Source organism: Heteronotia binoei, chromosome 21 (assembly GCF_032191835.1).
Source record: "Heteronotia binoei isolate CCM8104 ecotype False Entrance Well chromosome 21, APGP_CSIRO_Hbin_v1, whole genome shotgun sequence".
Classification (NCBI taxonomy): Eukaryota; Metazoa; Chordata; class Lepidosauria; order Squamata; family Gekkonidae; genus Heteronotia; species Heteronotia binoei.
In genome coordinates, this window is record NC_083243.1 from 71,472,292 (window position 1) to 71,486,271 (window position 13,980).

General features: G+C 42.3%; 1 protein-coding gene across 23 annotated transcripts in view; it reads right to left on the reverse strand.

Annotated features, from left to right (window-relative positions):
- Positions 1-13,980, reverse strand: part of MEIS2 (Meis homeobox 2) — a 358,946-nt gene that overhangs the window by 5,296 nt on the left and 339,670 nt on the right. For 13 of the 23 annotated variants that reach the window (XM_060262594.1, XM_060262601.1, XM_060262607.1 and 10 more), the window contains 2 exons: positions 1,615-1,673; positions 24-134 (listed from right to left, as the gene is read on the reverse strand). In XM_060262594.1, the coding sequence (XP_060118577.1) occupies positions 24-134; positions 1,615-1,673 (170 nt within the window). Of the gene's footprint in view, positions 1-23; positions 135-1,610; positions 1,674-13,980 lie in introns of all 23 variants that reach the window. The other 10 variants (XM_060262592.1, XM_060262598.1, XM_060262603.1 and 7 more) reach the window with 2 other exon arrangements.

Below are 13,980 nucleotides of genomic sequence, written 5' to 3' on the forward strand. Positions count from 1 at the left end.
GATGCATATACATGGACACCTACCTGCAGGCCGGATTCCCATGTGTTGCTGGCCATCCAATACAAAGCTCCCCATTGGTTGACCCTCTGGACTATATGCTGCTCCTTGGCTCACTGAAGGATCAAGAAGAAAACCTGATTGTAGTCAATCGTGGACACAGAGGAAAAAGAAGAGAAGACATACCAAACAATCAGCAACTGTTCCAGTTTTACTGAAACACTACACACAATATCTTGGCTTGCCACGTTCAAAACGGTCACATTTCTGTGCACCGATTGTGTGATGAGGATTACAGAGTAAAACTGTTATAGAATCTACTGGATAAAGAAGATGAGTGATCTGATCTTTGTGTACAGAATCAACTTTGCTACTTACCTTAAATACAAAACACTGCTGGAAATATTGGTTGAATGTGATTAATACATATGCATATTCCATGGTATGCATTTGAATAGACAAACTTCTGTTATACTTTGTTGTGCTCAAAATTATTGCTGTTTTAAAAGCACAAAAGTTATACACTCATTGATTCTGCCCAGGGGTGGAATTATAGCAGGAGATCCTTTGCATATTAGGCCACACACCCCGGATGTAGCCAATCTTCAAGAGCTTACAAAAAAAGAGCCTCATAAGCTTGTGGAGGATTGGCTACATCAGGGGTGTGTGGCCTAATATGCAAAGGAGCTCTTGCTAGAATTCCACCCTTGCCTAGGTTTTATATATGCTGAACATGCTTTATTTTGTTTATTTTGTTTTTTAATCAGAGTTAATTGCTTTGGTTTTTATCCCCCCCCATCTATTTATGGAAAAGAAATTCACTGCTACACATAAAGATTTCTCCCACAGGATTAATAACCTTTGCAGACCTTTAAAGTGAAGCAGCAGGCAAAATCCCCATCAAGTTAAAGCCCAGTTATCACCACATGGAAAACTTTTCATCCAATACTTTAATAGCAGAAAATACAAGTCCCTTTTCAACTAAGGAAATGCACATCACACATAGAAGTTACTGCCACTTGCCCATTTGTAATTCTGACCTTATACAAGCAATATTTTAAAAGGTGGAAGAAGTTGTTGCCAGAATGGTACTTGTAAAATGGTAAAATATTTAGTAAAATTTTTGGTGCATTAATAACCTTTTAATTTTTTTGCCAGTTTTGCAGCATGCCAGACATTGGTAACATATTGTGAATAGTCAATGAACAGATACAATGAGTTTTGCAGCTAGCCTTACAGCGGTAAAAGCAATGCATGCACTGAGGAGTAGTGGGCAGCAAGAAAATGAGATTGTCTTGCTGATTGGATGCAGACAAGCAATGAGCAATTCAAGCACTCCCAGTCAAACAAACTGCTTGTGTCACTAGTACTTGTACCAATTACCAATTCAGAGAGAAAATAAAAAAGCAGTTTCAGTAGATTCAGGGTGGGAAATCTCCAATTAGCACCAATTAGTGAAGTTGCTTCCTATAGCAGAATTCTGGGGACATAAGGGGAGAAAAAAATCCCAGAATGCCTATTGGAAGCACTTGTTTACCAGGTGATGGGACTCTGAAAAATAACTTGGTGAGGATTTGCACTTATGGGACTTGAATATAGATACTATTTGGAACTTGCCTGCTCGATTTGACTGGTCAATCATAGGCTGTACTATTCTTCTTCTGGCATTAATAAACCTGAAAGAGAACACAAAGTACAGGAGAACAAAGTTTGAGTCAAGTGGCTCCTTCAAGACCAAAAAAGTTTTATTCAAGGTATGAGCTTTCATGTGCATACACACTTCCTCAGAGACAAAGTATAGTGATCTGCCTATCAGTTTCAATGCTGCATGTTTTGTTTAATTTTTTTTCATTAGGCTCCTTCTGTTGCTTTGGCGTAATTTCAATACAAACACCACCAATAATATAATTTACTAGATTAGAAATGAACATCATGCATAAAATATATATACAACAATACACAGTTCACTTTAAAAACAATTCCCAAAGGCAAAAGTATTTGACCAACTAGAAACTTGCTAAATTCCATACAAGAAGTTATTTATTTTTGTTGTTCCATTCCTGGCGGCTCAGCTACCATTGCAGCTGCCCATAAATGGGGACCAGGCTTTGCTATTCTGTGCTTTCACAAGGTATTGTTAGGTCAGCAAAGCCATCAATTAGGCTGTCTGAAGTTTTATCACCAGCACAGCAGCAATAAGTGCTGGCCCAGAAAGAACTTCTGCTCTTCTGCAACTCCTGCAGTTTAAGCCTGTAAAGTCAAGGGTCATTTGGAGGTCAGTGCCAGCTGGGGGCGACCTTTTCAACCAAGAGTGGGACACCCAGGGCAGAGAGCATAAGGCAACTTCTAACCATAAACCGGGGCACCTTTCAACTTGACAGAAAGAGGGAATTGCAGGTACATATGTTTAATATTAGGCCTCCAATAACTTCTTCTCCAATCAGGTACCATAGCTAAAGCAGCGTCCTCATCATCTGAACATTAGGCAAAGCCCATTATTCAGCAAGGAAAGCCTGGATTTAATTTTGTGGGTAATCCAAAAATAAGTGCTTGCATATTTCCCCATTAAGTTAATACATAACAAACCACAGCAGATAATATTGCTCAAACTAACCTCAGTAAAACTTTTTTTTAATTGCTTAGTTAAAGTCATTTTCTATCATTCATGAGACACACTTGTTCTGATATCTGTTGTTTTTATCTCCATCTTGTGTGTTTTAAGGATACTTTAGTAGTTGTACTCTATTTTGACCAGCATTTTGCAGTTTAGACTCCAGTTGAGAGAGTCTTAAGAAGTGCTAATGAAGTGAAACATCAGATCTGAATCCTCTTCTGAAATACTATACAGGTCTATTGTCCAAAGTAACTTCTTTGTTCTGTGCACTGCTTGAAGTTCTGATTTAGCTCTAGCTGAAGTTAATAGAAATTTCATTAATTTCTCAGATAAAGCTCATAATTAATATCAAAACTAATTTTTGCAGGGTAACTGGAGCTCTACAATTTGGATACATGCAATTTTAAATACATTAATTTCTTCCCAAAGATTAAAGTCCATTTTACAGATATGGATTTCTTTGAAAACATGCCCTGCAATTGTATACTAGTGAGAATTCTGTCCAACAGATGATACATGTATGTGCCAAAGACTGCATAGGGATAGTCTTGCCTCTTGTATTGTTTTATTTACACGTCAAAGATACTGCATACTACTTAAATTCACCCTGGTTGTTAAAAATGTCTTGCTTTATCAATCAAAGGCAAATGCAAGCATTAAAGATTTCTTTTATAACTTGCTCCTCTAAATAATAATGATTTCTGTGAATCAGGCAATATTCCTAACATTACGCTGTGACTCAAGACATACTTCTGCCTTCCAAGACAAAAGTCTTTGAGAGGACTTAATTTGCTTAGTTGCTTTCCAGTAACATGGCCATGCTGAACAAATGTGGACTGACCTGAGCCTTCTGCAGTCAGCATGCCTTTTATCAGCTGAAGCTAACGCCAACAGAGATTAGCAGAAAAGCCTGATAAGTCTGTTTTCTCTCCTATGAGCTTCTATTAGAGTATGCAGATGGCAAGTTTCAAGGAATGAAACAAGCACGTACTGTATTTGGATGGGTAACACACAACAGATTTTCTTCCACTTTGAGCCTTGCTGACCCTTGCTTTCTTCAAGCCACTGGTAAGGTAAATTAAATTGCTTTTTCAGTTTTTATTTCAGGCCCAACCACTTTTTATTATTTACATCTGGTGGTCCTCTTATTTATGTTCCTTTCCACTTCCTTACAACACTCCCTCACTCACAGAGCTGCAATGCATTATGGTTCTTCATTCTCAGCAGGAGAACGCTACACTGTCTTCAAACAAATAATTAACGGTAAAGGTTAAAGGGGTTCACTGAAAGGTCATATCTTTGGGTAGTCATCAGAATGTATACATTAATTAAAATAGGGACATCCCCTAAAGCTTCCCCCCCCTTCCAAGTGAGTTTACACAACAATGCAGAACACTCAGACAATACATAATCTGTTGATCAAAGAGACACAAGGCTGAATTTTTAAAGTCAAGAACATGATCAATTTAGTATCTTTTATTAGGACCAACCCAATGACACATAACCATCCTAAAGTAATTCATTTCACAGGTTATCTGATGGAAGTGTTAGGATAGCATTTTGAAAATGAAGAAAATTTTGGCGCATGTTGTGTATGTACCGGCTACTCACCCCCCCCCCCCCAAAAAAAGAGAAAGAAGCAGCAGCAAACGAGTTTACTTTTTAAACTTAGAGAAATTTAGCCTCTGGGTGTGTTGCTAATTGATTCAACATACATTTTGTAAGGAAATGGTGAAAGCCCTAGGCCAGTGGTTCTCACTGTCTGTTGTAGTATAGCTGGGGTGTGTGTGTGCATGGAAAGACAAGACATCTTGAAAGATGACTGCAGTTTTATACCCGCCCTTCTCTCTGAATCAGAGACTCAGAGCAGTTTATAATCTCCTATATCTTCTTCCCCCACAACAGACACCCTGTGAGGTGGGTGGTGCTGAGAGAACTCTCATAGAAGCTGCCCTTTCAAGAACAACTCTTGTGAGAGCCCTGGCTAACCCAAGGCCATTCCAGCAGCTACAAGTGGAGGAGTGGGGAATCAAACCCATTTCTCCTAGATAAGAGTCCACACACTTAACCACTACTCCAAACTGGCTCTCAGAGGGAAACAGAGATCCAGCGATGATCCTTTTCTAGACAGAATACAGGACATTTTTCTTTTAGTGGAAGCAGAGTTTTGCAGACTCAAAATCTAGTTTACTAACCATGGAAGCTGTTGAGAGGCATGAATCACAAAGAGATTCTGTTCACAAGTCACAGCAGCTTCTCCTCATCATCCCTGGTTTGTTTTAGCAAAAAGTCTAAGATACTCTGTTCTAACTATATTACAATAACAATAGAAGTTCTTTCAAGGAGAAAGGCAGGCTAAAAATGCAATAAATAGGGAGATAAAATTAGTGCTGGACAAGATGGAAGCAATGCTGATTGGGAAGGTTGAGGTCCACTGAGATTAAAAGTGAAGGTACTTCTGGTCATCAGAGAAAACTAAATAGTGTTATCTGCATTTATGGCCCATGTGTTGATCTGGAATAGCAGTTATAAGTGTTCTTACCCACAAAGTTGCTCTGAGTCAAAAAGCTTGAGGAGTGAACTCCAAGCAACATGAACAGATGGCCAATTTATGCTTCTTTCAGAGACATTTCAGGGAGTTCTGAGAAAGAGCAGAGAATAAGTGATATAAGGTTTGGCTAAGCAGCTGGGGAAGTTGCTGAGAATTTCTGAGTTCGTGTGACTGCTGAAAATTCTGAGTTTGTGGTTGCTGGGGAACTGCTGTCTGTTTGGTTTGATTGGGCTGAAGGTGATTGTTGCTGATTGATTAGGAGTGGCTGTGTTCCCCACCCTCTTTGCATTATTAAGCTGAGCCTTGCCAGAGGCGCGAGCCGAAGGACGAGAGCTAAAGGGCTCTTGGCCTGTGGCTCTTGGCCTGGGGCCTGTGTAAGGACCAGGAACCTAGATCCCTAATTTCCTTGTGCTCCCAATAAGGTAAGTTGACCCTCCAGAAGGGGAGCCATATAAACAAACAGGATTTAAAGGGGACTATATATATATTTTTAAAACCTATCACAAAGGCAGAATGCCAGCAGGGGGGTGGGGGCTTTCCAGTGTTTTGCACTGAGTGTCACATGTATGACTATCTGCCCACAAGACAGAAGTCTTGGCTGTGTGCTCGATGCAAGGAGCTCTTGGTACTCAGGGAACGAGTTCGTACCCTTGAGGCCAAGGTGACTGACCTAGAGAAGCAGAGATAGTCAGTTAGGTACTCGGGGAAGACTCTCGGGGACGTATTAAGATGAGCCCCGCTCTGAATGTGGCAGCCTCATTGCTGCCAGGGAGCGTGAGGGTTGAGAGGGAACACGGCACCATGCTGAGGATAAGGGGAATGCGTCCTCAGAAGGGACCTCTTCTTCAGCTGGTGAGCGGGAATCCTTTCGCACCAAGGAACCATCCCTGGGCAGGGAGAGAGGGGGGGTCTTGGTAGTTGGTGATTCGATCCTTAGGCAAGTAGACATCTGGGTGGCAAAACTGCATACTGACCGCATGGTGACTTGCCTGCTTGGTGTGAAGGTAGTGGACATTACGCGTGTAGTAGATAGGCTGATAGACTGTGCTGGGGAGGAGCCAGTGGTCGTGGTGCATGTTGGCACCAACGATGTGGGGAAATGCAGTTGTGAGGTCCTGGAGGAAAAATTTAGGCTGCTAGGCGGGAGACTTAAGGCCAGGACCTCCAAGGTAGCCTTCTCAGAATTGCTACCTGTTCCACGTGCAGGGCTGGAGAGACAGGCACAACTTAGAAGTCTCAATGTGAGGATGAGATGATGGTGTAAGGAGGAAGGGTTTAAGTTTGTTAGGCATTGGGATGTTTTCTGGAACAAGCGGGAGCTGTACAAAAGAGACAGTCTCCACTTGTCCTCAGATGGAATCAGGCTGCTGGCGCTTTAGTTTTTAAACTAAATCTTGGGGGAAAGCCGACAGGAGATGAAATGTCTCTGGTTTGGGAGGACTCATCTCAAAAAGATGTAGGGTTAGCTGTTACTTTTCTACCAGGTCAGAGTTGTCCACTGAGATGGTGACAAATGGTATGGAGCATCTGCCAAAGTCTTGAGGCGGCAGGAGGAAGGTTGTGGGCTTAACTTGCCTGGGAAATTATAGAAGTTTGTATACAAATGCCAGAAGTGTTCGAAGTAAAATTGGTGAGTTAGAATGTTTAGTGTTGGGGGAAAACATAGACATTGTGGGAATTTCAGAAACTTGGTGGAATGAGGAGCATCAGTGGGACACGGTGATTCCTGGATATCAGTTATATCGGAAGGATAGGGAGGGAAGGGTTGGAGGTGGGGTGGCTCTGTATGTCAGAAAGGGCATACAGTCCAGTAAGACTGAGGTCAAAGAATTAGATTCCCTTCTAGAAATGCTTTGGGTCGAAATAGAGGGTCCAAAAGGAAATTTAATTACGGGAGTTTGCTATCACCCACCAAATCAAAAGATAGAAGATGATTATAATATGATGGAAGGATTAAAGATAGCGGCTAAACGTAAAAACTGTGTCATAATAGGTGATTTTAACTACTCGCAGATTGATTGGGTCAATATGTGTTCAGGTCGAGAGAAAGAGATTGAGTTTCTAGATGCTCTCAATGACTGTGCTATGGAGCAGATGGTAACAGAACCTACCAGGGGTGGGGCGATCCTGAATTTGGTCCTAAGCAATGCCCAAGACTTGGTGAGAGATGTAAAAGTGATCGCACCGCTTGGGAGCAGTGACCATAACGTTATTGATTTCATCATTTGTATAGAGAGTTGCCCCAAAAGACCAGCACAACCACGTTTAACTTTTAAAGGGGTAAATTCTCTGAGATGAGGAAGCATGTGAAGAGGAAACTGAAAGGAAAGGTAAATGCAGTCAAAATCCTTGGGGAAGCTTGGAGGCTATTTAAAACTATAATCCAAGAAGCTCAGATAAAATATATACCACAAGTTAGGAAAGGCACAAACAGGTATAAGAAAAGGCATGGTTAACAAACAAAGTAATTTAAGCTGTAAAAGGTAAGAAGGACTCCTTTAAGCGGTGGAAAGCTAGTCCAAGTGAGATTAATAAAAGGGAACACAGGCTGTGGCAAATCAAATGCAAGACTGTGATCAGGCAGGCAAAAAGGGACTATGAGGAGCATATTGCAAAAAACATAAAGACCAACAATAAAAATTTCTTCAAATATATTAGAAGTAGGAAATCAGCGAGGGAGGCAGTGGGGCCCTTGGATGACCAAGGGGTAAAAGGATTACTGAAGGAGGATAGGGAAATGGCTGAGAAGCTGAATGCATTTTTTGCCTCCATCTAAACTGTGGAAGATGAGAAGTGTTTGCCTGCTCCAGAACCACTTATTTTGGAAGGGGTGTTGAAAGACCTGAGTCAGATTGAGGTGACAAGAGAGGAGGTCCTACAACTGATAGACAAATTAAAAACTAATAAGTCACCAGGTCCGGATGGCATACATCCAAGAGTTCTGAAAGAACTCAAAGTTGAACTTGTGGATCTTCTGACAAAAATATGTAATATCTCATTGATATCTGCCTCCGTTCCTGAGGACTGGAAGGTAGCAAATGTCACTCCCATCTTTAAAAAGGGTTCCAGAGGAGATCCGGGAAATTACAGGCCAGTCAGTCTGACTTCAATACCGGGAAAGTTGGTAGAAACCATTATCAAGGACAGAATGAGTAGGCACATTGATGAACATGAGTTATTGAGGAAGACTCAGCATGGGTTCTGTAAGGGAAGATCTTGCCTCACTAACCTGTTACATTTCTTTGAGGAGGTGAACAAGCATGTGGACAAAGGAGACCCGATAGATGTTGTTTACCTTGACTTCCAGAAAGCTTTTGATAAAGTTCCTCATCAAAGGCTCCTTAGGAAGCTTGAGAGTCATGGAGTAAAAAGACAGGTCCTCTTGTGGATCAAAAACTGGTTTATTAATAGGAAGCAGAGAGTGAGTATAAATGGGCAGTCTTTGCAGTGGAGGAGAGTAAGCAGTGGGGTGCCGCAGGGCGCAGTACTGGGTCCCATGCTCTTTAACTTGTTCATAAACGATTTGGAGTTGGGAATAAGCCGTGAAGTGGCCAAGTTTGCAGATGATACCAAATTGTTCAGGGTGGTGAGAACCAGAGAGGATTGTGAGGCACTCCAAAGGGATCTGTTGAGGCTGGGTGAGTGGGTGTCAATGTGGCAGATGAGGTTCAATGTGGCCAAGTGCAAAGTAATGCACATTGGGGCCAAAAATTGAAGTTGAATCCAATGAAGACAGAGGTCCTTTGCTTGGGCCGTGGTGCCCTGGGAGGGGAAATCCCCCTTCTGGCTTTTGACGGTGTACCGCTGAAGGCAGCCCATAGGGTCAAGAGCTTGGGGGTTGTTCTGGAGCCTTCATTATCAATGGAGGCACAGATAGCGGCCACTGCCAAGTCCGCGTTTTTTCACCTTCAACGGGCGAAGCAGTTGGCCCCCTTCCTTGAGCACCCGGACCAAGCAAGGTGATCCATGCTACGGTCACCTCAAGACTGGGCTACTGTAAAGCTTTCTACATGGGGCTGCCCTTGTGCCAAACCCGGCGGCTGCAGCTTGTGCAGAACGCGGCGGCTAGGCTGTTGTTGGGGCTCCCAAGATGGGAGCACATACAGCCCGGGCTGCACGGACTGCACTCGCTGCCGGTGGTGTACCGAGTTCGTTACAAGCTGCTGGTTATTACCTTTAAAGCCCTATATGGTCGAGGACCTGTCTACTTGAGAGACCGGCTTTCCCCGTATGAACCCCAGAGAGCGCTGAGGTCAGCTGGAAAGAATCAGCTGAATATCCCTGGGCCAAGGGAGGCCAGATTGAAGACCACCCGGGATCGGGCCTTCTCCATAGCAGCTCCCCTGCTTTGGAACCAACTCCCAGAGGAGGTACGGGCCCTGCGATGTTTAGACCAATTCTGCAGGGCCGGCAAGACCCACCTCTTTAAAATAGCCTTCACTTAATACCAAGGCAAGAAAGTCCTGCTGGATATGTTTTACGTTTTAGTCACTGAATTTTATGGAAGATCTTAACTATAGCACCATAATGTTAATCTTAATGCAAGTTTTAATGATTTTAAGGATGATTTTATAATTGAAATTGTAACTATTGTATATGGTTTTACTGTACATTGTATTTACGTGTTGTGAGCCGCCCTGAGCCTGCTTTTGCGGGGAGGGCGGGATATAAATAAAAAGTATTATTATTATTAAAAATCCCAGCTACAATTACAAGTTGATGGGGTGTGAACTGGCAGAGATTGACCAAGAGAAAGATCTTGGGGTCGTGGTAGATAACTCACTGAAAATGTCAAGACAATGTGCAGTTGCAATAAAAAAAGGCCAACGCCATGCTGGGAATTATTGGGAAGGGAACTGAAAACCAATCAGGCAGTGTCATAATGCCCCTGTATAAATCGATGGTGCGGTCTCATTTGGAATACTGTGTACAATTCTGGTCACCACACCTCAAAAAGGATATTATAGCATTGGAAAAAGTCCAGAAAAGGGCAACTAGAATGATTAAAGGGTTGGAACACTTTTCCTATGAAGAAAGGTTAAAACGCTTGGGGCCCTTTCGCTTGGAGAAACGTCTACTGCGGGGTGACATAATAGAGGTTTACAAGATTATGCATGGGATGGAGAAAGTAGAGAAAGAAGTCCTTTTCTCCCTTTCTCACAATACAAGAACTCGTGGGCATTCGATGAAATTGCTGAGTGGTCGGGTTAAAATGGATGAAAGGAAGTACTTCTTCACCCAAAGGGTGATTAACATGTGGAATTCACTGCCACAGGAGGTAGTGGCGGCTATATATATTATATATATATAATTTTTTTGGCCACTGTGTGACACAGAGCGTTGGACTGGATGGGCCATTGGCCTGATCCAGCATGGCTTCTCTTACGTTCTTATGTTCTTTCCAATAAATATAATTGGGAGTGCTCCTTGGTAAAGTAGTCACCTTAGAAAACCAGGTGGCTGTGGTGGCTCAGAATGCTTTTGCCCAGCTTTGGCTGATGCACCAGCTGCACCTGTTCCTGGTTCAGTCAGATCTAGCCACAGAGATCTATGCTTTAGTTACAGCTAGACTGGTGTATTTCAATGTGCTCTACTTCGGGCTACCCTTGAAGAGTGTTCAGAAGCTGCAGATGGTGAAGAATGCTGTGGCTAGACTGTTGGGTGGGCCAGCTACTGGAAACATGTGACCCCAATACTACAGGAATCACACTGGCTTCTGATCTGTTCTCAGGCCCAATTAAAGGTGTTGGTTTTGTCTTTTAAAGCCCTGCATGGTTTGGGACTTTACATTACAAGATTTTACTTTGAATTAGACTTGGATATTTGTAGCTGTAGTTGTTTCATCCTCTGATATGCTGATGTGGTGGTATCTCTTTGCATCTAAAATTAATCTTGGTTTAGCATTCTGTGACAGCTATAGTTTCTAAAGTATAATCTTCATTGGAAGCCTCAAATAGAGTTCATTACAACTATATAATCTAGAGGTCACTAATGCATGAATTCAGGGCAGAAAAAAGCCCAGCAGAAACTCATTTGCATACTAGGCCACACCCCAACATCACCATTGTTTCACACAGGGCTTTTTTTGTAGAGAAAGCCCAGCATGAACTCCTTTGCATATTAGGCCGCACCCCCTGACACCAAGCCAGCCGGAACTGCATTTCTGTTTCTGACTTCCAGTACAGGATTCAGCCTGTTACCAGTCAAAACTAGGAAAAGATGTCCTGGGACATAGTCAACACCTGAAAATTCAGGAATATTGTTGAGTCCAGAAACACCTTCAAACCTGATTTCCACCCCTCCCCCCCAAAAGGATACTCCTTTCAAGATAGTTTTCACCCTTTCCAGCTGGACCCACAGTAATCTCATTTTGCTTACACTGAGCTACAATTATTTGCCCTTATCACGTTCATTACGGAACTTGGGCATATGCTCAGGACACATGCAACCTTATCTGGGGAGGAAATGAAGAGATGAAATAGTTGAGTGTCATTAATAACAATAACATATCTGGATGTCTTTATTCAGGGGTGCCATATAACAGATAAGCAAAATAGGAGATAAAATTGATCATTGAGAAACTTCTTAAGATAGTTCCCAAGGGATGGAGAAGTAATCTTCTGGAACTCTGAAAGATATTCAAGAAAGATACTGAACTCTGAAAGATATTCAAGAAAGATACTGAAGTCAAAAGCCACCAAGAGATCTTGGAGGACCAGAACATGGCATTCACTCTTCTTGACCTCCCAAAACAAACTGGGAATTTCCTTGGTTTTTAGTTTTTCTGGTGAATGATTTTGAAGTAGAAATAAATATGAACCATGTGACCATGTTGGTTTTCCTGGACCTTTCAGCAGTTTTTGATAGAGAGATCACCAGATAGCATAGATCAGGGGTCCCCAACCCCCGGGCCAGGGACCAGTACCAGTCCGTGGCCTGTTAGCAACCGAGCCGTGAAGTGAGGAAGAGGCACAAAACCGCTCTTCACCCCGAAGCACCACCTCTTTCATCCACCCGGATCCCAGGCAGGAAGAAGGGGCAGCGTGGCAGCAACCTTCACCTACCCCTCATTTAAAGACCCGGGGGGGGGGCAGGGACAGGGCGTGGGGCAAGCCTGGGCAGCAAAAACCCCAGCACCCCACCATCACTGGTCCATGGAAAAATTATCTTCCATGAATCTGGTCCCTGATGGCAAAAAGGTTGGGAGCCACTGGCAAAGACCATTTGTAGGGGCTGGGACTTAGAGGCACTTGTTTCCAGTGGTTTTCACTTATTGGAATGTGCTTTTGAAAGCAGCTGGGGGTGGAAAACACTTTTCCAAATGTTTCATCCAGTGTGGGTTGTCCTACAGGTTACTACAAAGGTTTATCTTGGCACACCTTCTGTTTAACTCTAATACAGAATTACTGGAATAGATCATCCAGAAGTCTGGCATGCTATGTCATCAATATGTTGATAATGCACAGAAAAAGAAATGTATGTTACATACAGTTTTATGACTGTTTGTCCCAAGTATTTAGCACAAATAATCTATAGGTGACCTCAGATTAGAGGATCTTCCCTTGTTAACCTCCCCCAGATGTTTTCACATAATCAGAATAACAATAGGGGATTAATAATAATAATAATAATAATAATAATACTAAATTTTTATTTATACCCCGCCCTCCCCGCCTAGGCAGGCTCAGGGCTGCTTACAGGACATGGTATAAACCATGTTATAACTATAAAAACAAGATAATACAATTATAATACAATTCATAAATTAAATATTATTAAATAAATAATCTAAAACCAGTATAACTTAATTGTGCCACAATCTCAATATGTACAAAGATGGCTTGATGTTACTACCAGGTTCTATTTTAGAAGGCTAGTTGGAAGAGGGCGGTTTTACAAGCCCTACGGAACTGATTGAGATCCCACAGGGCCCGTACCTCCTCCAGTAGCTGGTTCCACCATTGGGGTGCCTGTATCGAGAAGGCCTGCTCTCTAGTTGTTTTTAATTTGGCCTCCTTTTGCCCAGGGATTTCCAGAAGATTTTGTGAACTAGATCACAGTGCTCTCTGGGGAACATATGGGGAGAGGCGGTCCCTAAGGTAGGCAGGTCATCGGCCATATAGGGCTTTAAAGGTAATAACCAGCACCTTGTAATGAACTCGGTACACAATTGGCAGCCAGTGCAGTTCCCGCAGCCTAGGCCATACGTGTTCCCACCGAGGTAGTCCCATATTAGCATATAATAAAGAGATTTGGCATCAATGCAGTGAAAAGGGAACTGGAGCTGTTTGCCAATGGCTATGATCCTATCCCAGGTTGACCAGGGGTTATTAGGGTACCCATCATAGTCAATTGACAAAAAAGAAAAAATTCTGGAATCCAGTTGGATTTTTTTGAAAAAATCACCACTGGTCTGTTACCAGATTTAAGATTTTCAAAAGCTCATAAACTGGAAATCTTATTGGTCTCTAAGGTGCTACTGGACTTGAATCTAGCTGTTCCACTGTAGACCAAATAAGCTAACTTCTGAAACTATCTCATAAGATTCTGAGTATCCAGCTAAAATAAGCTGGACCAAAATTGCCCCCATCCCTTTTTCAGATATACATTTTAGTCACCATGTCATCACACTATAAGGGACTTTAATATTTGGAAATAAACTTATTTATTATAAGTTAAAGCAAGCCCAACAGTGTTACTGTTCATAGACCACTAAATAGGCTTAAAATGATTCTGAGCTCTTCTGCTAATGGGTTAGATTCTCATAGCTACTCAAAAGTAAAATTTTCTGAATTTCTTTCTATTGTCTTCTACTTTT